The 27,869-nt window shown below is 44.3% G+C and overlaps 1 protein-coding gene across 7 annotated transcripts; it reads right to left on the reverse strand.

Annotated features, from left to right (window-relative positions):
• MYLK3 (myosin light chain kinase 3) lies at positions 1–26,691 on the reverse strand. Of its 7 annotated transcripts, none has more exons than XM_083451863.1 (14): positions 26,621–26,691; positions 26,139–26,277; positions 14,806–14,878; positions 13,241–13,652; positions 11,061–11,623; positions 9,940–10,045; positions 8,051–8,144; positions 7,396–7,505; positions 5,925–6,066; positions 5,089–5,159; positions 4,425–4,553; positions 3,635–3,787; positions 2,331–2,463; positions 1–613 (listed from the first exon to the last, which is right to left on the reverse strand). In XM_083451863.1, exons 1-14 carry the CDS (start codon positions 26,674–26,676, stop codon positions 542–544), a joined length of 2,253 nt encoding a protein of 750 aa, XP_083307989.1. In that variant the 5' UTR covers positions 26,677–26,691; the 3' UTR covers positions 1–541. The 7 variants fall into 7 exon arrangements, with proteins under 7 accessions (XP_083307989.1, XP_083307987.1, XP_083307990.1 ...); XM_083451861.1 differs by having other exon boundaries at positions 14,788–14,878; XM_083451864.1 differs by lacking the exon at positions 26,621–26,691 and adding an exon at positions 26,354–26,504 and having other exon boundaries at positions 14,788–14,878; positions 26,139–26,261.
• Between the last annotated feature and the right edge of the window lie 1,178 nt (positions 26,692–27,869).

Consider the following 27,869-nt stretch of genomic DNA (forward strand, 5'->3'; position numbering starts at 1 on the left):
CTGAATTAATATAATTATTTATTGCAACCAGCAGTGGCGACAAAGCGGAAGGAGGCAAATGGGGTCAAGAAGCTGCAGAGGAAGCAAAAGTGTCCAATGGGAAACAAATGTTTGGGAAGATACACAATTTGTTTCATCGTACCCACCCAATGTACTAACTTGAAAGCAAACAGGCTGAAATCAGCTGTAAGCAAGGACGCGCTGTGTTGCTTTGTTATAGCATACGCCTCACAGTTTTCAAACTACTCAAAGGAAACCAGTCCCACTCAGGGTCACTGCTAAGCACTAAGATATAATTAGAGAAATGAAGGTATTATGAGGCAAGACTCATGGTCGCTGTCCCCCTCCACAACAGAACCCATTTCCTCCTTGTATAGCAAGTCCCGTTCTATCCTATTAGGGCTCAAAGGCAGAAACTTAAGCACGCTTGTGGCTATGGGATAATGGGAGAGGAGGAAATGCATCCTAATTGCCAAAACGGGTGAGGGTGGGCCAATGGCTAAAAACCAGAGTCCTTCCGTTTTCAGTCTTCTACAACAGGTTATGCAGGATTCTCAGTCATGCTCGGGAACCTCCTCAGCCTGTTGGCAGCGGCCACCACATAGAAATGCTTCTGCAAAAGAAAACAAACAACACCGGGATTGGGTGTCGTGTCGCACAGGAAATGGAGCTGGAAATGGTTTGAATCTTGCTTCATCGTATCGACACTACTGGATCAGGCCAATGGCCCATCTAGCCCAGGATGCAAGCACAAGAGCCTTCTCCCCACCTGCGATTCTCAGCAACTCTCATTCAGAGGCGTATTGCCTCTTGACAAAGAGGGCCTCATATGCATATGTCCTCTTTCGGCTCATGGGGACCTTTTGGACAGCTTCCTACCCATCTAGCCTGCTGGGTATCCTTTTTCTGCCCAGTTGCCACCATACTCAATGCCTGGAGGTACCCTGCTGTTAATTGCAACCATTTGGGGCATGTCAAGGTGTTGACAGGCTCAAAGAACAAAGCAGCAGCTGCCTCTGGTCTTTGTCACGCAGACAATGCAGAGCGATACCTGAACCCTCCTGGGGAGGCGGGACATGAAATTCTTAATATGAAGATTAAGCAAACGCCTTTTTGCAGTCACTGCCTTTCTTGTGGTTACTCCTCCAGCACTGCAACCAAGACAGCTCAGATACCGAAGAATAGCAATGGTCATACAGGAGATGTCAGATTCAAATGGATTGGGAACAGAGGGAGTTCCCTTATACCAGGCATAGGCAAACTCGGCCCTCCAGATGTTTTGAGACTACAATTCTCATCATCCCTGACCACTGGTCCTGTTAGCTAGGGGTGATGGGAGTTGTAGTCCCAAAACACTTGGAGGGTCGAGTTTGCCTATGCCTGCCTTACACCGAGTCAGGCTCTTGGTGCATCTAGCTCAGTGTTGTTTACACTGACTGGCAGCAGATTCCAGGCAGGGTACTCTCCCAGGCCCACCTGGAGATGCTGGGGATTGAACCTAGAACCTCCTGCATGCAAAGCAGATGTTCTGCCAGGAAATCTGGTAAGAATGTAAGAAAACTGCTGCATCAATCTGTTGTGTTTAGCAGTGGCCAAGCAGATGCGTTTTGGAAGCCCACAAATGGTGGGCTGGAGGGCAATGGCCATCTCCTGCAGCTGATACTCAGAAGCACACTGACTGCATAAATGCACCATTGTTGCATCAATGATTATTAATTACAGTGGTACCTCTGGTTACGAACTTAATTCATTTCGGAGGTCCGTTCTTAACCTGAAACCGTACTTAACCCGAGGTACCACTTTAGCTAATGGGGCCTCCCACTGCTGCCGCACCGCCGGTGTGCTATTTCTGTTCTCTTCCTGAGGTAAAGTTCTTAACCCAAGGTACTACTTCCGGTTTAGCGGTGTTTGTAACCTGAGGTACCACTGTAATTAAATTTGTCACCTTTTTTGCCATGGCAACTTCAAGCGAATTACAATACTTTAAGCAAAAAACAAAACATGAAATCATCCCACCCACTCAAAATGGCCATAGACAGATAAAAGCCAAAGGCCTGATTAAAAAGGGAAGTTTTTGCCTGGTGCCTAAATACATGTAATCATGGTGCCAGGCGAGCCTCAATGACGTATTACAGAATATGCTTGCTAACAGAACAGTCGTCTGGAGGCACCCCTGGTCCCAAGTTGTTTAGGGTTTTCATTTCTGAGTAACAAGAACTTGAACATGGCCTGGCAAGCTGAGAGATGCAGCCAGGGGGCATCATGGATGACAACCACAATAACCTTGAATGGTGCTTGGAAAAAGAGTCAGAAGTCAATGCAGAGCTTACTTTCCATTTCCTCTGAGCCATGTAACGCCGTAATAGCAGCTGAGACCTCAAGCGCACCTTGGACTTCTTGGCTTTGCCAGGCAGGTCTGCCAGCCATTCGTGTTTAAGGCAATTTGCGGCACTTGTTCTGCCACTGTGAAGATACGAGGAAGGGTGCAAGAGAATTTGTGAATGGACACACGAGGTAGAATCTGACCTTCTCTGGAAATGAAACAACAGTCATTCAGCATTAGGCTTGAATGTCTTGCTTGATTATTTTGGAACCAAATGAAAGCAAACAGGTTGCATGGATGGTCTACATCAGCAGTGTGGAAGCTCTAGCCTGCGGGCCTCTGAATTTGGCCTGCGAGGTCATTTTGGGCAAATCACACCCACCTGTCAGTCACTGAGATCTGTTATCTATTTTCAATAAATTTTATTAGTTTTACAAATAAAAAATACAAATAAACACACATCAATAAAGTCATACTGTATGTGGAGATTCTCCAAATCTCGCGACTTCCCCCCCATCCCGTCCATAGAGTCTTATTTTAAATATCTACAACTGCATATTAGTCTATATTCCAGTTTATATATCGAACCATATCGAACCAATGTTTTTTACACTACAAGTGTGTCAGAATCCTACTCTTGTTTCCATCTGCTTACAGTGGTCTCCTAGATAACTTACATTTTTTTCCCATTCTTTTATAAAGTTTTTATCCTCTTGGTTTCTGAGTTTTCCAGTCAGCTTTGCCATCTCGGCATAGTTTGGTTTGCCATTATTCTCTGGTAGGGACTTTGTCATCTTTCCAACTCTGGGCCAATAACATTCGCAAGATCTGTTATCTGCAATCTGAGCACCTATTGCTAAGACTAGAAGATAAGGGATCTCATTAGCACCACTGGAGACAAGATTCTGCTTCTTTTAAGACATAGCAGGCAGAGACTCATCTCACATCTTAATGCTGTAGGTAAGAGACAAGCCTGTGCAGGAATTCTGAATCTGTGCAAGCCTGTGCAGGGCATGCCCTGCCATGCATCAGAAACGACCCACAGAGAGTGCACCAGTCCTGGACTCATCTTTGGTTCGAGAAAGATTCCATATCTCAATATACATGCAGACCATAGAAGCCCATTCCCCTCCATGGCTTCGGTGTGCAACAGATGGGAAGCAGGTTCACTGGGCACAAGGACAGAGGTGGATTCAGCTGGGCTGAGAATTTTCAAGGGAATCTGCCAGGCTGGGTGATTGTATCCAAGTCAAGGGGTGGCAACAAGAATTATTAGGAATAAATTGCTTTTTCATACAAAAGGCACCGTACCTTTTCTCCTTTATCAGGAGCCGGGAAACAAAGTCTTTTGCTTCTTCCGACACTTGTTCAAATGCTTCTGCATCAAAATCCCAGCTGCAATTGACAATGTAATTCATGGTCTCCGTGTCAGTTTCTCCCAAGAAAGGCGACAAGCCGCTCACACTGAAACAGGAAACCAAGGTGTTATATGCAGACATTGCTGCCTCTTTGCATGTCAGGTGCCTCTCTACCTGGGAGAAAGCTTTCCCAAGAGGCTGTGCAATCTGTCTAGTCTGATGCAGTGGAAGAACAGCACAGTGTGCAGGGCCTTCTCGGGGGCTGCTCCAACTCTCTGGAACATTCTGCAAGGGGGCGACAATCCAGCCTATAGAGATGGGCAATCTGCAGCATTCCAGTTGTTGCTGGACTACAAGTCCCATCATCAGCTTCCCTGAATACTGGCCATTCTGGCTGAGGCTGATGAAGTTGGACTGCAACAACATCTGGAGGGCCAATAAATTTAATAAATAATAATAAGATAAATAAATAAAATATGCCAATGCGCTCCAACTAGTGCTGCTTTGGTGCTACGGTCTGAATGTGTAAATATAGCTGCGTCATAAGGGGTTTTCCCTCTTTTGCTATGTGACACCACTCGTCTTTTCCACATCCATCATCCCCACGCTGGAGGATAATGCAATGATCCGCTCCCTGGTGGGCCACAAAGTCTCCCGACAGAAGTCTTCTGCATCCTGACCTTACAAAATGCCACTCAGTGGCCTTTTCTACGGAGCAAATGTTCTCCAGAGGGTTTACTCACAGCATGTATGCTATGACGCCCACGCTCCACATGTCCGTCGGGAACGACACAAAGTCATAGTTCACCACTTCGGGAGCCAAAAACTCCGGCGTGCCAAAATTAACCTTCAGCTTCTCGCGGGGCTTGTACCTTGATGAACAATGAGGAAAAAGAAAGAGAGAGGTGCAAGTTTGTCAGCGATAAAGTGATGCTCCAGTAGGCAGGTGCATGGACCATGCATAGATGATGAACCTGACAGTGGTTGTTGGACTACAACTCCCATCATGCTTGACCATTGGCTGCATTGACTGGGGCTGATGGGAGCTGGAGGTTCCCGGCTGTACTATACTGCATAGCTAAACACTCTATCATGCCATTGAAAACACGCAGGCTTCGCCTTTCCATTGCAAGAAGAGGAATTTGGCATCATGCTGTTATGATACCAGCTCAAGCATTTCAGTTTGCTGAATAGAACAATCCCCCCCCCCACTCTGTGCACTGTTCAAGGCATTTTTCCAACACCCCCTGAAGAGCCAAAGGGTGTGGGGTCAGGGGAAGCAGAAAGGGGGGAACCTGTTGCATTAGTGGGTCTTATTGTGTGAACTCGCAAACATGGATATAAAATATTAGATAAAAAAAAACATTAGCAGCCAAAAGAAGTGGGGTGGGGGGTGGGGAGGCTTACCTCCTTGCTAATCCAAAATCAATTATTTTAATCTGGTTTCCTGTGCGATTCACACACAGTATGTTCTCAGGCTGCAGAGGAAGAAGAAGGCATGCTTAGATTAATCTGAGAAGTCGTCACCTGCAATCTTTGTATGTGATTACAATGAATTCTTTTGCAAAACTCATCTGTGTAAAATTATATTTCAGCATGGCAAGGGGAAAGCCCCAAGTTCAAATGCTATTTGCTCAGGGGCCAAAACATGATGAATTTTGGCCACTGGGTTTTAGCCTTGGATGCCTGACTTTGATATTTCAAATGAAGTGTTGTGGTTAGCATGTTGGACTAGGACCAGACAGACCCGGGTTGAAATCCTCACTTAGCCATGAAGCTTACCAGCTGACCTTGGCAACACAGATATCAACAACATATAACCATAAATTATGATAAAGCTGTGTTTTTAAAACAAATAAAAAACCTGTTATTTTTAAGTAAGTAAAGTATAAAAGATCAGAAAAAAATGGTGCCACCATTCTCACTGGATTGTGAATGGGAGGTGTTACTGAATTTTAATGATACAATATTGATTGTTCATAGCCATAAGTCAATGCAATAAATAAAAATGCACAAACAAAGCAGAAGTCTCCTATAATCTTTGGTTAAAACTGAATCAAATTTAAAATCAACCTTGAAACTTCTTGGGGTTTCTCTTAACTTTCGCTTGCTCAAATTTACAAGTCGCTTCTGCAAACTACGGGGGCTTGGTTCGAAATTCTCGCTCAGATTTTCTTTGCTGCGAGTACATAAGCTGCAATTATTTTGGCTATAAATTGGCAGGGAGCAGAAATTTTCATCACCTTCAGATCCAGATGAAGGATGTACTGTTGGTGCAGGTAATAGATGCCCTCACATATTTGTTTGGTGAAAAGGATAGCGTCCAGTTCAGTGAGGTTGTAGTTTTCATCTGTGATCCGGTCAAACAGTTCACCACCATCAACACTAATAGGGAGACAGAACAGAACATGGAAGGGAGATGGGTAGCCTCTTTTCAGCTCAACTGATTTACATACATCGGGTCCCAACTTAGCAGACATCAGTCGTAGGCTCATAAGTGTTGGAAGAACATCAAAAGTTATCTAGCCAACAATCCCAACTGAGCCATCCAGCCTAAGTCCACCATTTTCCAAAGCAGCCTATTCCACTGTCAGAAAGCTTGCACCACCAAGAAGTTCTTCCTAATCTTTAGTGAAAATCCCTTGTCTTGCAATTTGAACCTGATGGATCAGGCAGTGGCGGTACATGCTGAAATGACTGGAGCAGAAAGCAGGGCAGCTAGGAGGTGGAGCCTGAGTCAATGACAGGCAGAGCCACTGATAGCCCCATCCACAATATGCATTTAAAACAGTAAAGGTAAAGGACCCCTGACAGTTAAGTCCAGTCGCGAACGACTCTGGGGTTGCGGTGCTCATCTCGCTTTACTGGCTGAGGGAGCCAACGTTTGTCCACTCCGCAGACAGTTTTTCTGGGACACCTGGCCAGCATGACTAAATTGCTTCTGGCGAAACCAGAGCAGCACACGGAAACGCCGTTTACCTTCCCGCCGGAGCGGTACCTATTTATCTACTTGCACTTTGACATACTTTCAAACTGCTAGGTTGGCAGGAGCTGGGACCGAGCAACGGGAGCTCACCCCGTCGCAGGTATGCAAACCGCCGACCTTCCGATTGGCAAGCCCAAGGCTCAGTGGTTTAGACTACAGCGCCACCTGCGTCCCTATTTAAAACAGTACCATACCACTGCTTCCCATCCCACCCCAAAGAATCCCAGGAACTGTAGTTTGTTAAGGGTGCTGAGAGGTGTGGGCAGACCTCAGAAAGCTACAGTCCCCAGAGCCCCTTGGGAAGAGGGATTGGTGATAAAACCACCGGGGGAATTGTAGCTGTGTGAGAGGGAACAGAAGTGGAACTCAGTAGAACTCATCCTGTAGTTAGTGTGCACAGGATCACAGGTTTAGCTGATTTATCAATAGATCAGCAAGGTTCAATTTCAATTGGTAAAGTTGGGAATAAAGGGCAACCCAAGCTGTTTTATATATTATATATTATTTTGTTTGCTCAAACCTTCGCCAGCCTTGTGCCCTTAACTACAACTGCCATCAGCCCCAGCCAGTCTGGCCAGTGATCGAGGATGATGGGAGTTGTAGTTCAAAACATCTGGAAGACACCTGGCGGGGAGAGCAGGTTTATGCAATGTTATAATGGACAAGTTCTGTAGCGTTTCTCCTGCAGCTGCTCACACAAGACACTCAAAAGATATTTTATGACTCACTATTCCATGATTAAGGTGAGGTTGTTCTTGCACTCAAAAGCATCATAGAGCTGGATCAAATTCACATGGTTTAGCTGGTTCATGATGTTGATCTCGTTTTTCACCTCCTCCTGAAATATTAGAGATTAAGAGTATTGTGAGCATTAGCAGCAGTCTCCAGAAGTTGCGTTTCAGTGGGGTGGGGTGGTTTAGAAGGCACACAGCAGGAGCAGCCTGAGGCAAAACAGAAAGCTGATGCCCCCCCCACACACCTGTTGCAGGCCACACACACACACACACCGCTGAAGCCTCCCTTAGCTGGGTAACATGGCAGTGCCCAGAAAGGCACAGCGAAAGCGGCGGGTTGCAGTGAGATTTCTATGAACCAAAATTGACTTATTTGTCCATTGCTAGGGCTCTGGGTGATCCTGAACTGCTAAGGTGGCTTTCTGTCAGAAACCAGGCTGAGGAGTACAACTCTAAAAAATCTAAAGAGCAGAAGAGCCCTAGAACAGCCTAATAAGGACTGAGGATGCTCTGTAGCCATGGGGCTTAGAGAGAAGGCTAGAAAGGGAGAGTAGGATATCTTGCTTCGAGGCAATGACTAGATGTGGCTTGAAAGAAAAGGTCCCCACTCTTTGCCTTGCTTTTTTATTTTTAACGAGGATATAATTACCCTTTCTTTTGCTACTTTCACTTTGATGATCTTGGCTGCCAGGCAGAGTCCCGTTGACTTTTCGGTGCACTTGTGAACTTGACCAAAACGCCCCCTGTTGATGGACGGAGAAGACAAAGCAGTGAAGCCCGGAGGGGAAGCGGCTTAGAGGCCCACTCACCGCAGACGCCTCCGGAGACAAACTATTCTTATCGTCAATTAAAAATAACTTGGTACAAAGGGAACGGAATCGTGGAGGTCGGGAGGTCTAAGGGCTCTTCTTTCTCCCAGCTTAGGGGGGGATTAGGCTTGATCTTTCCAGCCAGTTGTCCAGTGCTTACGTTAAAATATTACACCCCATTTGTATTCCTCGTTTTCACCGTGGAATGACAACCTGACGGTGGTCTGCGTTGGGTTCCGTAACTGGACACGCCTGGTCTCTGTCCTTTAGCAACACATTACCGAAGCTTCCTTCGAGTGGATATTTCTGTGCTAAATCTGTTTGTTTCTAAATGATGCCAGAGTCAATAGCTACGGGCGGGCGTTCTCAATTTCTACATTACAACCTCAGTCCAGATGTTGGGAAATGTCAACCTAACATTGTAGGGTTTTCTCCACTAAGTCCTACCCAGAATAGACCCATTGACATGAAAGGACCTGAGTAAGGCCCCATCTGCACGACGTGTTTAAAGCAGTATCATAGCACTTTAAACAGGCATGGCTCCACCCCAAAGAATCCTGGGAACTCTGGTTTGTTAAGGGTTATGAGAATTGTAGGAGACCCATACGGCTACAGTTTCCAGAGTCTCCTAGGAAAAGAGACTAGTTGTTAAACCACTGTGGGTATTAAAAGGGCATTATTCAGAACTGTGGTTTGCACAACACACTAAGGAAGACCATCTTAGCTGCCTCTTAGTGCAGACCCAGGTCATCAAGCCCAAACTTCCACAGCCACAGCCTAACATGAACCAACACTGGCAAGACTGATAGCAACAGCAGCATCATTGGTCCATGATTAAGATAATACTTTATTCTCTCACCAATTATGTTGTTTTAAATGTGCATTTTACATTTGACTTCCTTTATAATGTTTTCCTTTTAAATGTTAAGATAATTGGTTTTGAGTTTGTTGTTGTTAAATGTATTCTGTACTTCACCTCCTTGGCAATGTTTTGTTTTGAAATCGTTTCAGGTAGTATTTCAGATTCCCGTTAACCAAGTTGCTTTGAATGTACTCTATTTTATACTTGACTTTCTTCTGTAAGGTTTTATTCTGGATTGTTTCATTTGATGCTTTATTGCAAACCACTTTTAGATTATTTTTTAATATATATAAAGTGGTATAGAAATGAAATGAATAATAATGATAATTATAAAGATAAATGATAAAAAAAATAGAAACAGTAACACTTAATTTCCCATGTATTCAAAATCCAATTAAAATGATGTAGTTGAATTAATTCAACAGAACTGATGGACTTGATCCGGTGGTACTAGCTTTTCAAAGTCTGATAGTCCTTTACATCTCCAGTGCCCCGCTGCCACCCCATTGCTTAGGAGTCAACTCTGAGGCGTCTTCAGCCCCACAATAAAATATTTGAGGGGGCCAGGCTCCCCCCAAGTTGATGGGGGAGCCTGGTGTGTATGCACCACATCATGTGATCGCTTATGCAGGATATGGTTTACCTGGGCCTCCTTCCAATATTTTATTAAAGTTTGCACCCCTGCTTGCTTAGGTAACCCCACCAACCCACAGCGGCCACTACTGCCCACTTTGGGCAACACTGATCTTCCCTCCTCTTCTGGCTTGGCAAGCGTATCCAGTCTCTCACCCCTGGGTTTAGATGTTATCATACCTGGTATGATTTTTAAATATATAAAAATAATGAGGGCATTTTAGTGGGACTCACCCTCCCAAGACTTCGTGATGGCACACAGAGTAACACGCTGTCAGCTCAGTTTGCTTGATGCTCACGATCCGATGTTCAAAAGGAGCAGGAGGCGGAGGGCTGTCGTCTGAAGCAGAAACAAACCGTGCTTATTGCGCTAGTTTTTCTTGCGTGCACATGTAGTCAAAATCCAAATAAAACTATTTAGTTTAAATAAATCAACAAAATGTATTAAATCAACAATTTATTAACTTGATCCGATCATAACTGGTTATGGTGCGTACGCTCAGCTAATTATTCCATGCAGCCTATAGGTCTTCGAGTGCTTCTGAAATCTGCCCAACCAGTTTGACATGAGGCTGTTAAAATGTCAAGAGTGTCTGTATGCTATAGGCAATTATGCCTATATTGTGTGATGTCCCACCCACTTGAAAATCATTGTCTTCCTCACAGTTTTGCCATGCCTTTCACCCTCAAAGGGAATGTGTACAAAAATGTATGTACTGGGGTTAAAGTGTGCATACAAAATGCATATATTGGGATGCAAAAATGCATTGCATTAGGAACCTCTTTACAAAAATTGTGCATGTTAGGCAAAGTGGCATACAAAATTAACACTAAGATACCAGTGAATTTTCATCGGGACTTTTTTTTTTTAATGCAAAGTAAAGTGGAAATGAAAGGAATGGAATTTAAGACTGGAAAAATGAGAAACTGAGGGGAGCCAGAATTGACCAATTCATCTCAATGACCTATTTGCAAATTAAGCCCCTACTGTCCCCCCTCCTCTGGTCTGAAAGCCCTCCCTTGCTGGACCTAAACAGGTCTTGGTCTGGTCAGTGGGGGGATAGGAACCTGCTAATGAAACTCTTTAAGGGAAAGGGCCAAAGCTCACTGGATGAGTATCTGCTTGGCATGCACAAGGTCCCAGATTCAACTCCTGGCATCTCCAGGTAGGACCACAAGAACCCCCTTCCTGATATCCTGGAGAGCTGCTGCCAATCAATGTAGACAATACTGCACTCAATGGACATAGTGTCCAACCCCCTCCTCAATGCCACTGAATCAGTTTCAAAATATTTTAGATTTGTAGTGTCCATGTGACCCAGGCGTGTCTGGGTAGCACATGTCCCGTTTCTTACCAATGATGACCTCCTCCACTTTACTGGCTGCTAAAGATGCAGCATCTTCAGTCGGTTTCGTGGCAACCTGACTGGGTCTTCTTCTCTCTTCCCTTTCTGCAGTTGAGCTACCTGATTCCACAGTCTCCAATCTGCTGTCCTTCACAGAGTCTTTCGCTATCCTTGTCATTTCCTTGGGAGCTTTCACTTTGCCTCCTGGATCTTTCCCAGAGTCCCTTGCCACTGAATTTGGGCATGGAGCCATTTTGCATTTGACCTCTGCTCTCCCTTCGGTCTTCTTAAATGGTGATGGAGGAGGAGGACCCATCAGTTTGGGCGCTTGCTCAGATTGCTTATCCGAAGACTTTGCCCCTCTTGGTTCTTGGGCTGGCTCAGCCCTGCTGTTCTTCGAGGGCTGCTTAGCTTTACAAGAGTCTGGCAAGCATTTTGTTCCTTCACCTTTTGATAGCGGTGGGCAAATTGCTGATGCTCCGTTGCTGTTGCCTCCCTGGCTTCCAACACCAGCTTCTTTCCCCGTCAATGCTTTGTCTTGAGCATCACTCATTTCCATGTTGATCGAAAGCCTGCAGAGCAAACACTTTTCAGTTTCAGATGTTTCCTTGTGAATTTTTAACTCTGTGGTTCCCAAAGTTATTTGGACCACTTCCCCCTTGGTTCCACAAACTCATCCTCAGTGCTCCCTATCCTACCCTATTAAAAGCATTGTTCACAATCGCATTCTGCACAACCCACTAAAGAAGATAATATGACAATAAAGTTCAAAGCAGTAACAATTAATTGCACATTTAGTCAAAATCCAATTAAAACTATTTAGTTTAATTAAATCGACCAAATGGATGAACTTGATCCACTGATACCAGCTTTTCAAAGTCTTGCCTCTCTAGCACCTCCCTGCTGAACCCTCGCCTCTTAGCACCCCACTAGATAATCCCACTGCCCCCTTTGGGAGCCACTGTTTTAGCTGGCCCTAATGAAGGTATTACCTTTGTGGGGTTTTTCTTCCTATTGGAAATATGATTCAGAGCAGCTGTGGCAGCTGAGGCTGATGGGAGTTGTAGTTCCAAACACCTAGAGGTTGCGGAAGGCTGACCTACCCTAATTAAATCTGTAGAATACTTCCTTCCCTTAAGACTATTGCAAGGTGAAAACTTCAGTTTTTGCAGCATGACCAATCTGACCATAATTCAAGGTATTGCCTGATCAAGGTTTCAACATGGCAGGAACACAAAGTAACCTGTTTGGTGCAATGCCTGTTTTTCTAATACTGCCATCTGCTGGACACAACCTACACAAACTTGTGTTCCCTTGTCTCTCCCCGCCCCCCTGCAACAGTCCAGAGCCTGCCACCCAGAGCCAATTGCTTCCCCTTGCCTCATGCGCAGGCTGTCCCTGGTTGCCAAATAGATTTACTTGTCAATAACATTGTTCCAAAAGCCTGCAGTGGAGGGAATTTTTTGTGTTTGTTTGTTTGTTTGAAGTATATAACCCTGGATCTAAAGAGCATCTTGTAGCATGAGCAATGCCCCTTCCCAGCCACATTTTGTATACAGCTTTCATACTCTAGTTCAAGAGTGGCCAACATGGTGCCCTCCAGTCCAGATAAGAACATAAGAAGAGCCTGATGGATTAGGCCAATGACCCATGCAGCTCAGCATCCTATTCTCACAGCTGCCAACCAGATGCCCGCAATGGGAAACCCACAAGCAAGACCCAAGCATGAGAGCACTCTCTCCTGTGTTTTCCAGCAACTGGCGTTCTGAAGCATTTTACGAGAAAATAAGAAGCTATGCCAAAGGTGGGGAACCCGATGTCTGAATGTGGCTCTCTGGGCTTTTCTATCCAGCCCCCAGGGCTTTCCCCAGGCCCCTTCCCCAGGTAATACCCCTCAGCTACCCTGCGCTGATGCCTCCCTTGAGAACTTTCGCCTACTTAGTATGTGTCCTTGAATTGCAATCACGTCCCTTGCTTGCCTGGGAGGAGAGACAGACCTCTCTTTCAAAGGCTCTGGCTTTTGCATGGTTGGAACGTAGCCTCCCCTACAAAATTATGAGTCACCTCTGTTGCTCCAACCACTTTTATCCCTGACCACCACTAGCATGCAGTCCCCGGAAGCCTTGTCAGCAAGGGAATGCTGCCCTTCGGGCGAAAAAGCTTTGCCCGCCTCTAGGCTATGCCATTACCTTGTCCGTATAACTTCACCACCAGGCTTAGAGGCAGATGACACAGTTTTCACAGAAGGAGCACCAAGCCGGGAAACCTCGTTTTCATTTCCCTTTGATTTTGGATTGACATTCTTCTTAAGAGGATCTTCCAGGCCAGAGGCTTTGTCTGTCTTCTGGCATCCAGCTGGATTGCCGCCGCTTACGCAGGAGAGGCCATTGTTCTGGAGCACAGCACTGACCCCAGCAGCGTCCTTTTGCTTTGGGCAAGCTTTGGGGTCACCTGCCTGTCCCTGAGCTTCTTTGGTTTCCAACTGGGCTGCCTGCTGTTCTGTATGTGGACTGCAGTCAACTTTCGAAAGGACCGGACCAGCCACATTCACCTTTTCACATGCTCCATCACCGCCATCCAACTTTTTTTCCCTTTTGTTTCCTAAGGACAGAAATGATACCAACAGAAAAAAACAATGGATGAACCATTAGTGGAGCGCAGTATATATGGGGTGGAGGACCCACTTTGCAAAAGAAAAAAGAAAAAAGGACGGGAGAGTGCTGCCTAAGGCTCCGTTTGTACTGTACATTTAAAGCAGCACCACACTGTTTCAAACAGTTATTACTTCTCCCATAGAATCTTAAAAATGATGTTCCCTGTATCAGTTGCATAGGATGTGTATGTTGGTCCCAAGTAAGACTAAGGCTTGATAGGTGTGTCTTCATTGTAAAAACTTTGGGGAGCCTCTGAATACGGATGTATATTATCTGGGGGAAAGTATTAGAATCATAGAATTTTAGAGTTGGAAGGGACCCTGCAATGCAGGAATCGAACCTGCAGCCTGTAGTTTGTTGAGGGTGCTGAGAGTTTTTTGGAGGCCCCCTATTTCCCCCTTAGAGCTACAATTCCCAGAGTTCCTTAGGAAGAAGGATCAGCTGTTAAACCACTCTGAAAATTGTACCTCTGGGAGGAAAGTAAGAGTCACTGAACACTTTTTTTTTTTTAAGAGAAACAGAAACACATGCAGTTTCCAGGATTCTTTGGGAGCAGCTACTGTAAAGTGGTATCAGGGGTAGACTCTGGTTTTTCAAATTTCAGCGTTGCCCTGTGCGAGGCCAAAATTGGGTGCCACAACCACATCTCGCCTTCCATTTTGTGTGTGCACTCTATTATTATTATTATTATTATTATTATTATTATTATTATTATTATTTGTATACCAGCTTATACCCACAGATTTCAGGGCAGTCCACAAGATAAAATCACAATAAAAACAATAAAAACAAAAACAACCCAATAACTCCCCCCACACACACATTTTAAAAGGGCATTGGATGTTGATCAACCAAAGGCCTGGTTAAAGAGAAACATTTTTGCCTGGTACCTAAAGGTGTATAACGAATATTTGAAATCAAGAAATAAAATAAACATTTAGCTCATTTGTTGCATTTCTTATCTTATTAAGACCCCAACTCGAGTGAAGGTCCTGATACTGGCCAGAGTGCCATGAAATTTCTCAGCAATGGACTCTGTGCCCGCTCTGCAAATCTGTTCAGTGTGATGCATTTGTAGATACCTTTCAAGGAGTACTTGCCTTCTGCCTGGATTCCTTTGCTGCTAGGTGCATGCTTCCCTTTTGCACCTTTTTCTTCTGGTTTATCTTTAGTCTAAAAGGGGGAAAGGGAAAGTCCGGTCAATGTAAGAAGAGCCTGCTGGATCAGGGCCAATGGCCCATCTAATCCCATATTCTGTTCTCACAGGGGCCAACCAGATACCTCAATGGGAAGCCTGCAAGCAGGCAATGAGTGCAAGAGCAGGGCTAGTAGCTCTTGACAAGTCTTAGCCTTCGTGAGTTTGTCTTATCCCTCCCTCCTGCAAGCCATGCAAGTCGGTGGCCATCCCAAAATCTTGTGGTCAGGGATGAGCAAAGGAACATTAGCAGCACATTGCCACATGCATATATGTGATGCACTCTATCGTCTCCAGCAGTCTACCTTCATACCGCCTTGCCATTTCTCCTACTGCTCAGTTCCCAGCTCTTGTCTAAACTCACGACCTTACACAGATAACTGGAGACATATTTCTGGGGTGATTTTCATGTGCGCGCACATGCACACCAGGCCTGCACCCCCTTGCTAATGCTGTTACACTTGATAATACTGACACCGTCTCCTGCTACAAATGAGTCTCAACAGGTCTATCCAGACAAAAGAACTTAAGGAGAGATCGGCTGGATCGGGGGGGAAACCATCTGGTCCAGCCGTCTTGGTGATGACTTACTGAAATTTAGACAACACATAACAAAGGCAAAACAGATAAAATTAACTGAACACATAAACAAATACAATGAAACAATGGTGCTATGTGTCGAGACAGCTCTTTTAGCAATTCATAAACTGAGACAAAAAATAATGTAAAGGCTTATACAATACGTCTGCCTGAAAACTAAAAATTTATTTCTCTTTAAGGAAGGATAATCAGATGAAAGGATGGGCAAAATACCATGACATAGAGAATGCTAAACTTAGCATTGAATCCTACAGTTCCAGGGCACAAACAATTTTATTCAAAAACTATCAACATTACATCCAGTTTCTCTCAGTGGTCAGCCAGCTGCCCAAGGGAAATATTAATCCAGCAAATATTGAAAATATGTTCCTTTGTTATGTATACTTGGTTTTCTATTTTCTTTTTTTTTTTTACCACTTCAAGGTCCTGACTCATCAGTTGAAGACCAGTTGTCTGGAATATAAAATCATACACAGTGGGAGGGGATCTAAAGCAGGGTGGGGACCGGTAGCCCTTATATTGTTGGACCACAGCTCCCAACATCGCTGGCCATTGACCATGCTAGCCAGGACTGATAGAAGTTAGAGGCCAACACCACCTGGAGGGTCATGGGTTCCCCATCCCTCTAAATAAATGTGATATGATTTCTACTAATGCGGGAGGTCTTGAACAAGCAACATGGGGAGAGGGGGACTCACCTCTTCTGCGGTTTCAACCAGGCTCCCTTTCTGCCAAGGGACAACACCCTTCAGGATAAAATCCACCACCTTTGAGTTTTTGAAAGTCTCTCCCAAACATCTCACAACCTTGTCCACCGAGTCCACCATTTTCTCCATCTTCTCCAGCCTCTCCCTGTACTTTGAAGCATCTTGATGGGTCACTTTCATAAGCTTCAGGATCTCGGTACAAGTGCTTTGGGTGTCCATTTGGTGCACCCCGTCTTCAAATTTCAGGCCCCTTTTTATTCCACCGATCTGGTCGGCAGGCGTCCGTGAGACGGTGAGCCTGTGAAGGCCTTTCCCCAAATCATCGATCCCTTGGTTAACCTTCTGAAGCTTTCCCGTCATGTCTTCTTGAAAATTCAGCAGTTTGTCTACTTTCTCATTGAGCAGGTTCAGTTTTTGGTCCATTGTGCTTAAACTGTTCCCTTTCGTAACCTGTGACTTATTTACAAACTCTTCGTCGATCTCCTGGTTGCTTTCAGACATCGTGGCAAAAAACAAAAAGGATTAGGCAGGTAGCCCCATTACTTGTTGAAATTAGAGGATAGCTCTATGAAATTCCATCTCGAGTTGGAAAGGAAGGAAAATTCTAGAACACTTTGTGAGGGCGTCACTAATTAGCTGCTATGTAAGATATTCCTCCTGCAGGCTTATAATGATGATCTTAACTTGGCGGTGGGCTTGAGGGATGTCTCCCCCTCCCTCTTGGCCTTCTGACGTCACAGAATCGTTTAAAATTCTTTCCTTGAGAGGCTGTTGATAACCAAGCATGTTGAGAATTGGCAATGGTCATGTAGCAGACATCCCCACCCAGAGAAAGGAGAGGGCAAGAATGTTTTGCTGTTTTTCCCCTACTCTTTGGGGAAGGCCAGCGGTGTGCACTGAAACCACATAAAATGCCTTGCTTCGTCCCAAAAGGAAAGGATGGAATTGAGCTGGATACAACATGGTATGGCCTAAAAGAAGCCAGCATTGTGAAAGCAGAAATGCACGCACAATGATCAAAACACATACATGCCTTCCGCGCCCAAGCTTGGCCAGCAGTTGAAATTTAAAAATAGACCGTCATGACAGCGATATGGAGTATATATCTACTGCCAGCATGCCTTTGTCAACTGAAACAACTCAAACTGAATTCTTCATTCGGTGCCAAGAGAGCCCCCAGTGTAAAAGGAAAAGGGGGGGGGGAGAGAAAATCTCCACAGAATGGCATGTCAACATTGTTTCCACAATTAACGGTAAAATAATTAACCCTCAAAAATGATTTTCCCACAAAAATTGCTGAGGTTCTAATGCTGGAAATGTTTGCAGCACCTGAATCTCGCTGAAATCATTGGGCCAGGCTAATTCTTACAAGCTTTTGATTATGTGTTTGTTTCAGCAGTTCCATCTGTACTGAGAGGTGTGTGTGTGTGTGTGTGTGTGTGAGAGAGAGAGAGAGAGAGAGAGAGAGAGAGAGAGTCAGTATCTTCTTTCCATTAGCGGTAACTGGAGTATTTCCAGGAGGGGCAGGGACAACTCCCAGCCACCACACCAACCATGGGAATAGCTCCCCAAGCAGTCCCTTTTGATACCCAGGTCTCCCACAACCTTCCTCTCAGTGTGTGCTCTCTGGCACATGCTCACCTGCCAACTTAGATCTCTGTGACATTTTCATTTGACGTCAGTCGCACGTACAAGAATAATTTATCGGTTGAAGCTTAGGCTCGGCAGTTCCACAACAACAGAGAGCCAAGGAAGGGGTAACAGCTTGAGCAGAGGAGCAGTCATGCCTGGCAACAGTATTACTTAGCTGTCAAGCATTCAAAGCACTGCACATTGGTTCTCTTGTCGCAAACCTCACAACAACCCTATGAGGTAGGCCAAGACCATTATCTTCCTACTGCGGGGGCAGAAGTCCGAGTCCTTTCAAGAAGAATATCCAGCGCATTCACAGCAGAGATGCAATTCAGACCAAGAACTCTTTCATTCACAGCTTAATTAATTTTTAAAAGCTACTGGTATTTTGAGAAGAAGTTCTTGGATCTTAATAATTTGCCAGTTGGTGCCTTGCAACATCTGGATTTGGCTAATGAGCTCTCAAGAATGATATGCCTGGTTCCTTCACTGTCTGCTGTAAGAAAGGCAATGAAGACTATTTTATTTAGCACAGGTGTGCACAGAAGGTAAATCTGAATCTACTGGTAGATCTCTGGGTGATTTCTAGCAGAGAAGCAGGAGTTTCCGATCACCTAACCATAGTATTCATTCATTGGCTTATTTATATACAGTGGTACCTCGGGTTACAAACGCTTCAGGTTACAAATGCTTCGGGTTACAGTCTCCGCTAACCCGGAAGTAGTACCTTGGGTTAAGAACTTTACCTCAGGATGAGAACAGAAATCACGCGGCGGCAGTGGGAGGCCCCATTAGCTAAAGTGGTACCTCAGGTTAAGAACAGTTTCAGGTTAAGAACGGACCTCCAGAACGAATTAAGTTCTTAACCAGAGGTACCACTGTACTGCTTTTGGCCCAAATCGTCCCCATCCCCCAACACACAAGCGGGAAACCAATTAAAACAAATACAGGAGATAAAAGAAGTACAGTAAATACAAATGCAAATGCACAATAAATAAATACAATGAAGTTAATAAAAATATAAAAGAGCAAAAACCACCAGAAGCACCATCAATCATATTGAAAATACATACATGAGCTACATTCATACTATCACCAGAGATACAGCTCCTCAGCATCTACCTCTCGTGTAGAAGTCACATTGACTCACATCTTTGCACCTGCTTCTCTCTGTCACTCAGGAGCTAGCCCATCCTCAGAACCATCATCAAAGGGAATGTTCTCAGCCTCACCATATCCCAAAGGAGATACCCAAAAGAGATAAACTCTTTTGATGTCTTCCTTTTGGTGTCTCCCCACTTGGAGCCACATTCCCAGGGCTGGTCTGCCAGCAGCAACTGACCACCTACAGAAGCTTCCAAATGAATCAACTTGCCTCTAAAAACAACTACAGGCTTGGCAAAATCCCAGAGTTCCCTGTGAAGAGGGGTCGATTTTTAAACCACACTGGAGATTGTACTTCTGTGAACAGAGGTCTCCTAACAACTCTCAGCACCCTTAACAAACAACAGTTTCCACAGTTCTTTGAGGGAACCTATGACCGTTTAAAGTCATATGAAGATACTTAAAATGTAACGTGCAGATGGGGCTCATGAGCCTGGGTTCAGAGTACATGTGGAGCAAAACTTTGGCTTAGCTCAGCATGATGTAGGAGTAAAAAGTTATGGAAGGAGCAATGAGGCTGCAAGTGACTCTCTAGGAAGCTGCATTCATGTGGTCCCAGGTAAACCATGGTTTGGCTTACCATGACGCATGAGTTAGGCCATTAATGGTCCCTTCAGATGCCCTTTCCATTGTGCATCCATGATCATTTGTATTGGGGCAGTTATACATGATGTGTTTTCTTGTTTTCTTTTTTAAATAATATTTATTAATTTTTCCATTTTAACAATCCTATAAAAACCACATCAAAACATTCCAAATTATGATACAATCAAAAAAGCCAAATATTCAATGCCAAATTATATATCTTTTGGGGTGACTTCCCATGCTCTGAAGTTTTCAATATTGTTGGACCTGCAACAATTTCAGGGTAGACATACTGTTTCACTTCCAATCAACTCCTTGCCAAAATTCTGCAACTTTTTATACCACAAATATTTCTGTCTGCTTTATTTCTTACCTACCCACAAGCAGGCCCCCAGCGCAACAGCCCTCTCCCCTCCTGTGGTTTGCCACAACTGGTAGTCAGAAGCATGACTACCTCCAACAGTGGAGGCAGAGCCAAGCCATTGTGGCTAGCAGCCATTGATAGCATTATCCTCCATGACTTTGTCCAACCCTCTTTTAAAGCTATCCAACTTGGTGGCCATCTAACGATCAGCACATTTGCTTGGAAATAAGCCCTCATTCTGATGTAGAAAAGTATGATATATTTTCAAGGTGAAAACAGTAGGAGGAGCACCTGTAACTACCATAACCTCTCTATAGTTGGCTGGTTGCCCGTCAATTATAAAATGACGGTGATGGAGACAACAGAAGGGAATTCTACGATATCAGTGCCAAGTAAGGTGCTGATATGGAGCCTGTTTGCAACTGCCACACCATCTGCCTTTAACCGGGTGGTCATTTGTGGGTGGAGCTGGGAAGGGCTGTGGGGCCTAGAACTTCAGCACCAAAGTCCAGCCCTAGCTGCATTACTGTTCTTTGCTGAAAATATTGTGGATTTAAGGGATTAGAAAAATTGTGGACAACTTTAGGCCTCCGCTACAATTCTCACTTCTAGATTTACTGGCTGGTTCTGATGAGTGATGGAGCTCAACAACATCTGGAGCGTCACACAAGGTCCCCTGTCCCAGGATTAGAGGAATGCACATTTAAAAGCAAAGGTTTCTATCCTTTAAGTAAACCACCAAGGTTATTACTCATTCCCCACCCCTCAAAAGCTCCCTGCCATCTCTGATAAATGATTAAGTGACATACTCAGAGAAAAACTAGAAACGAAGAATCTAGCTATGTTGCTTTCATTCATTCATTCATTCTTTCTTTCTTTCTTTCTATCTTTCTTTCTTTCCTTTGCAAATTTTTTTATTCATTTTATAACACAAATAAAAAACACAAACAGAAAAGACAAACAATACGAGCAAATTCTTGTCATATCCTTATTTTTCTAAACATTGTTAAGTGGGCTTCCCCAAGTCCCACCTATCTGATTTTCATTTTATGCTATGTTGCTTTCTTGGGGAAAAAGAAGAATAACTGAACAGTTTTCAGCAGGAAACTCCTTGAAGTTCATCCCTCTCTTTGCATGATTTGTGACAGTTTTCCAGTGAAACCATTCCAGACCTTACCCCACAACCTCCAATGATGATGTATTATTAACACATATAGGACAGGACAGAGGAAAACAACAACACAATGGTGCTAAGATTTGGAAGAAAAGCAGAACAAAATGAAAATAATTTAAATGGGATCCATTCTGGACAAACACACACACAGATCCCTTGTTGTATTTATGACTTTTTATTCATTATTCATTATTATCATAATCTGGTCCTCTCTTATGCCACTATTCATCAGACAGGACTGCAGCATAGCATGCATCAAAACAGTGCAAATCAATGAGATTTACAAAAAAAAATGTAACATACAATTAAAACCAAAACCAGCACACATCTCTAGGTTAGCTGCAACAGCCTCAGCTAACTTGGAAAGGGTCTGAGACAAAATGCAACACAGTCAATTAGACAGTTTTTAAAGTTACTTTTAAAAATATATATATTTACAAATATATAAATATATATATTTGCTTACCGCAAACTTCTTTATGTAATCGGAAACGCAAGACCCTCCCATGCTCAAGCGAAGCGTCTTATGCAACGGGGATCCTTGATACAGCGTCCCCATTCCCTCCCCCTTTGGCCTTGTTGCTGGGCCAAACCACCAAGGCGCCCTGCAGCTATTGACTGCATTAAGAAACAAAGCCTCTGTGGACATTGCCATAACAGGCATTCCGCTTTATCTGCCACTACACAAGGCATTTCAGCCACTTCCTTATCTCCCAAGCCCTGGCTTTTATCTGTATTCCTACAGCTCATTTCCTGGGTCACTGATAAAGTCTGTGGGTGCAAAAACAGAGGATGCTGTTAATTTGAAGTCCCCCCAAGAGGGCACCCTCCCCCCTCCACATTGTTACCCCTTGTAATTGGGCTATTGGATGAGCAAAAAATATGTGTAAAAGGTATAAGGATGAGCACAACTTGGTTGGCTTTAAAAGAGGATTAGACAAATTCATGGAGAAGGGGTTATTGGGTTTATATTTTGATTATATATTTTGTGGATTTGTATTTTGATTTTGTTCTGTGAACTGCCCTGAGACCTCCATGTATAGGGTGGTATATAAATTCAATAAATAAGAATAAAATAATAATGTTGATGGCTCCTCAGCAGGATGGCTGTGCTCTGCCTCCACAGTCAGAGGCAGTGTCTGAATACCAGTTGCTGGAAACTTGTGAAGCTTATGAATCTGCCTTGTATTCATCAACCATAGTTATGGTTAGGCACAGATGAGGGTTCAGGCAATGCACTAAACAGAAGGGAAAGCTTCTGACCTCTTTTTGACTACACTAGAGGAAGGGAAGTGTGAGCCCAGCGGGAGGCCATGCCCATTCTTGTAACACCAAACTATGGTTTGCTGTGCCATCACTGTACAGAATCCATTGAGTTGGCCACACATTCTCTTGGTCCTCATCGCCAACAATGAGGATCTAGCTTTTGAATAATGGTGTGAATCCACTAGCCCATATCCCTCCATCCCCAATACTCCTCTCTCCTTTTCACAATGCTTATTTGCCCTTGAGGGTGGGGGACGGGCTTCCTTTTGCCTGTGAAACACAGTGCATAGGACTGAATAGGCTGATTGACAATACAAGTGCTCAATAGGAATAGTCATGAGGCCTCAAAACACAGGGAGGGCTGATTCCCACCACCACCACCGCCCCACATGATGCCCCGAGTTGGGAGGTGGGGAGACTTACCTCAAACTACCTGGAGTGCTTGTCTCTGAGGCAGTTTTAATCCACTGGGCCAGGCTAGCTTGTTTGTCCTAGGGCAACTATGTCAATCTCAGTTTCTCTTGGCATCTCATGTGCAACTCTTGAAGGAGGGCTATGTCATTTTGGAAAGGTATATTGTTTCAGAAAGTATGAACTCGGCAAGTGCACCATTAAATGAAAACTGAATTTAATTTCTCATAAGAAGAGCCGGCTGGATCAGGCCAAAGGCCCATGTAGTACAGCAGTCCTGTTCACACAATAGCCAAGCAGATGCTTCCAGATGTGGAGGCACAGCATAGCCATCATGGCTAGTAGCCACTGATAGCCCTCCCCACCCCATGAACTATGGCTTGAGGTCACCTTGTTTCCACTAACCACAGCTAAGATGAACCTCTGTCTGATTGAGATTAAATGACAAATAAACAAATAGAAACTTGAAGTGAATGTTCCCAGAAGGCTCTTCACAGCTGCATGCAAAAGGTCCCAGGTTCAAGAACCAGCATATCTAGCTAGTGCTGGAAAAGGCCCCTGTCTGAAACCCTGGAGAGCCATTCCCTGTGAGTGTATCAGTGTTTCCCGAATTTGTGTCTCCAGCTATTTTTGGACTACAACTCCCATAACCCCAAGCTAGCAGGACCAGCAGGCAGGGATGATGGGTATTGTAGTCCAAAAGCAGCTGGAGACCCAAGTTTGGGGAACCCTGGTTTAGATAGTGTTGGACAAAATGGAACAATGGTCTGTTTTGCAACAAATGAGCTTCCTGCCGCTCTCAGCTGAAGCTATGTGCATCAGTCTCATCCCCTAGCGACAGAGGCAAAATTCAGACAGTGAACTTTCTGCATCATAGATCTTAGCCATTAAGCTCCAACTGCAGAGAAAAAGAGCTTATTGAAGGAAGTGATGCAAATGTGATAAACACTCATGTCTAGATAGAGTGAGGCAAGTCAATATTTTTGTTTGCAAATAACACTATTATCCTGTGCTTTGCAGAGGGGAGGCGTTCAGATAGCGGCAAATGCATGTAGAACTAGCGAGTGCCAAAGAAGAAAAAGGACAAGGCTTGCGTGATCGAGTGGGTCCCCGTTAGGAAATTTGGCAGCCAGGCTGGAACAAACACACTCACCACCCTGCCACCCTCCATTAGCGGCTCTAAATAGAGAATGCTAGTGTAAAAGGACACCTCGCCCGCCCTGCATTGTCTTCAATCAATGCATGTCTTACATGCAATTCGTGGAGATAATTCCACTGATCGATCAGCTTCTCTGAGCCATTCTGCTTTATCTTCTGCAAGCCAGAATATGTTGCTCCTCTTCATATTTCTCAGATTCAAAAAGAGGCAGGCAGGGAGAAAGCAAACGTGTTTGGCATTTGGGAGGGAAAGTCAAATGGCCAGCCTGTTCTTCATTTGGTGTTACAAATCTGTTAACCCACACTGTTCCCAAGAGAATATTGGAAGCGGGAACATGGCTGTGAGAGAACTGTTTCCATGAGAGGTTTTGCAGCACAGATCATTTCAGAAACTGAAGGTAAAAAAAACAAAAAACTTCTTATGCCACCTACTCTAAACAGAACGGTTCCCAAACACTAGACTTTAATAACATTTCAAAAATATGCACTAGCAAAGTCAAGCCATCAAATTGCCAAGACAAAGGCTAGTCCATAGTTTGGTGACACATAAAGGTACCTGGAAGTCTAAAGCTCATACACAGCTTCCTTCTCCTTTTGTACTACTTCCTGGTTTGCAGCAAACCATAGTTTGTCATTATATCTGAACTGCCAAGCTGTAGTTTACAACTGTCCTGCAAATCAGAATTGCAAACTGGTGTCTGGTTATGGTTTGAAACCCATAGGCTCGGATATCTAAACAAGAGTGCCCTTCCATTTGCAGAAGAGGCTGCAATCCAACAGAGACTTACACAGATATTTCACTGCTGCCTGCAGCCCCCTTGCCATTTCCCATAAAAATGGCTGTACCACACACACACACACACACACACACGGCACCCTTCCACTTGCAGGAGATAAAAGAACGCTGGTTCATGAGCAGACTTCTGTTTAGGGATCTCTGGACCCAACCCATCATTTCCTGTTTCGACGTAACAACCAGCTATGGTTTTCTAAAACCCAGGAAGCAGCCAATTACTCTGAGGATGTGAGGGGAGGGGTGTGTGTGCCTCTTTCAAGGCTTGCTTTCATAGGTCCGAGCTACATTTTGTCTGAACTGAGTCAAATAGCACTGTCAGCCAAGTAGCTGACAATTTTCAATATTATCTGAGAGATCAAGAAAACATAACAAGAAAATGTGCCCCGTTCCAACAAGAGAGCATATACTGCTCCTGTTACAATGAGACAGCGTGACGGTTGAATTCAAAGAGTGGAACTAGATGGGAATAAGAGACACATGATTTGTGCTGACATTCAGGGCAGAGAGATGCAATCCCACTTTGCCTACTCTTTGTGTCTGCAAAAGTTCCAGGGTGGACAGACTGCTTCATTTGCAATCATTGTGTGTCCTACAACTTCCTGATAAAATCCTCTAACTTTTCATACTGCCAATGTTCCGGGGTTATTGTTTTATTGCTCTGTGGAACAAGAGTGTCCCTCCAGATGGCAATAATGCAACAACATTAAGGAGGTATTACAAAACATTATATTGTGGTTGTTACTGATTTATTAATCATCTTCTAAACCACCGCCACAAGGCGATTTACACGTAAGATGGTTAAAAAGAGTTGCAAACACAGAAACATATATATTTAAATCAAGACAGAAGAACCCACACTTCCCGCCTATTGATACCAGGCAGGTGCCTTCACTCTACTCTTTTGAGCTTCTGCTTAAAGCATTTTTCTTTAGACAAGCCTACCAAGATAGTCAGAATGTTCATGCTTATTTCAGTTATTTGTTTATTGCTGCTTTAAATTTGTTCAATTGTTTTAAATTTTTGTTGTCCGTTGTTTTTATTGAAAAAAATTATCATTTTATCCTTTTTGATCAAACTGCTTTGATCCTGGGAAAGCTTGTCAGAACAAGCATGTCTTCAATTGTTTCCAGAAAGTGCAGATAGCTTGCACCTGTTGCATCTTGACAGGAATGCTAAGAAAGCAGCACGATGTGTGGACGGCCCAGGATAATTCCACCACTAATCCATTACGATAGCATGTTGCAGGATGCAGCCACAGAAAAACGGCAGCCTGGAAGGGGGCCCCAGGCTGCAACGTCACGTTCATGATTCACAAGAAATATGCCTGAAAGAGCCACAAATAGAAAGAAAAGCCAGCATTGCCCGTTCCACTGGTACCTACCCTTTCATTCGTCTTCCATCCGTGCACCAAAGCCGCATTGGATACCAGCATATAGCACTTCCGAGGAGCAGCAGCAGGGGAGACGAAGGAATGCAGCGCAACACCGAAAGCCTGGAAGATGGGCTGGGAGGACAGAAGCCTTAAATAACAAAACAAAGATGTAAAAGGACCGTTGCAGACTGTTATTGGGGGGAAAGGAGGAAAGGGAAACAAACACTTATGGATCTGTCAAGGTCTCTAGCAGAAGAGGCATCATGCAGCAGCCTGAGCTACACTGACTGTCCTGCCTTGGCACAAACATATTTCAATAGGGTGCTCCGCTCCAAATGGATTAGAGCAAAAGGTCAGGGAGCCACAAGGCTCTCTCCACAGCTAATTAGTATCTATTTGTCTCCTGCATCTCTTAACACACAGGGAGGAAATCCCCCCAGGACCAAAGGCGTTCCATTTTTAAACCTTCCCCCAGAAGGCTGATCACCTACATATACATCCTGGCAACATTGCCAGGGACAGGACACTTCTCCCGGCTGTTTCTCATTTTTGAGGTAGGCTACATGAAGCTGGGGAGAAAATCAGGGCTTGTTTCTTGTTTATAAAATGCAGTTTGCCAGTGTAGGTTGCCCTCTGGAGACGAATTTAGGCCATGGCCTCTTTTTAAAGAAAAAGAAAGTGAGTTTGTTTGTGTGTATTTATTACAGTGAGCAGAAAACAGAAAATTTAATTTCTTAAAGCAAAACATGTTGGCTTCCACCTTAATCAGTTGCTCTAATAAAAATGATAATGTTTCCAAGTGTTATAAGAAAATACTGCTCCTTTTCCCTTATGGGGTATCCAGGAGCCCGTACAGAGTCCTTTAGTAGGTTCTCTATCGGTAGGAGAAAATAACAGAGTCCAACCAGAGAATATTAAGAAGCAAAGCAGCAAGTAAGCATGATCATTATTAAACTGTTGCAACAGGGTCCCCCGCTCACCACACGCAGGGAGGGAGGAGAGGAACCCCGAACAATGGTGTGCAAGCTCTTATATAGACTTTTTAAATTGCAGCCCCTGTAGCTCAAGAAGAAGAAGAGGAGTTTGGATTTGGTATCCCGCCTTTCACACCCCTTCAGGAGTCTCAAAGCGGCTAACATTCTCCTTTTCCCTTCCTCCCCCACAACACTCACTCTGTGAGGTGAGTGGGGCTGAGAGACTTCAGAGAAGTGTGACTAGCCCAAGGACACCCAGCAGCTGCATGTGGAGGAGCGGAGACACGAACCCAGTTCCCCAGATTACGAGACTACCGCTCTTAACCACTACACCACACTAGACCACCCCCGCAATACCACCATCAGGATACCTGATAATGGTCAATCATTGCTCAACCTGGGCACTCTGGCTGTTCTTTTGTGATGGTAAATACTGTAGTTCCTGAATCTCTTACATATATTGATAGTTTGCTCAGCTTAACAGATACTTGCCAGACTGTATTTGCAAAGGGAGGTGTAAGCCCCTACAGGCCAAAGACAACTGGAAAGCTTCTCCCATTACCTTCCTCCTTGCAAATAAATATTTGAGGTCAATTTGGGAGAGTCAAAATGGCTTCAGGGTTGCTCTCCTGTACTGTTTCAGACACTGTACTTATGCGTGTGCGTTTGCCTTGTACATTTATGAACATTTATTCTATATACTATATATGCAAAAACCGCCTTCTTGACCCAATGGTCTTCTCCTCTCTATCTGCCAGAGGGGCAC

The sequence above is a fragment of the Podarcis tiliguerta genome (genome assembly GCF_965153285.1).
Source record: "Podarcis tiliguerta genome assembly, chromosome: 8".
In the NCBI taxonomy this organism is placed as follows: Eukaryota; Metazoa; Chordata; class Lepidosauria; order Squamata; family Lacertidae; genus Podarcis; species Podarcis tiliguerta.

What these genes read in the sequence shown, in the direction of transcription:
- MYLK3 (XM_083451858.1), bottom strand. Translation starts at nt 16,708, where the DNA reads ATGTCTGAAAGCAACCAGGAGATCGACGAAGAGTTTGTAAATAAGTCA. An exon ending in TGGTTGAAACCGCAGAAGAG is followed by an intron (nt 14,879 to 16,198) that starts GTGAGTCCCCCT and finishes TCCCCCTTTTAG; the next exon opens with ACTAAAGATAAACCAGAAGA. An exon ending in GGCGTCATAGCATACATGCT is followed by an intron (nt 3,788 to 4,424) that starts GTGAGTAAACCC and finishes TTCCTGTTTCAG; the next exon opens with TGTGAGCGGCTTGTCGCCTT.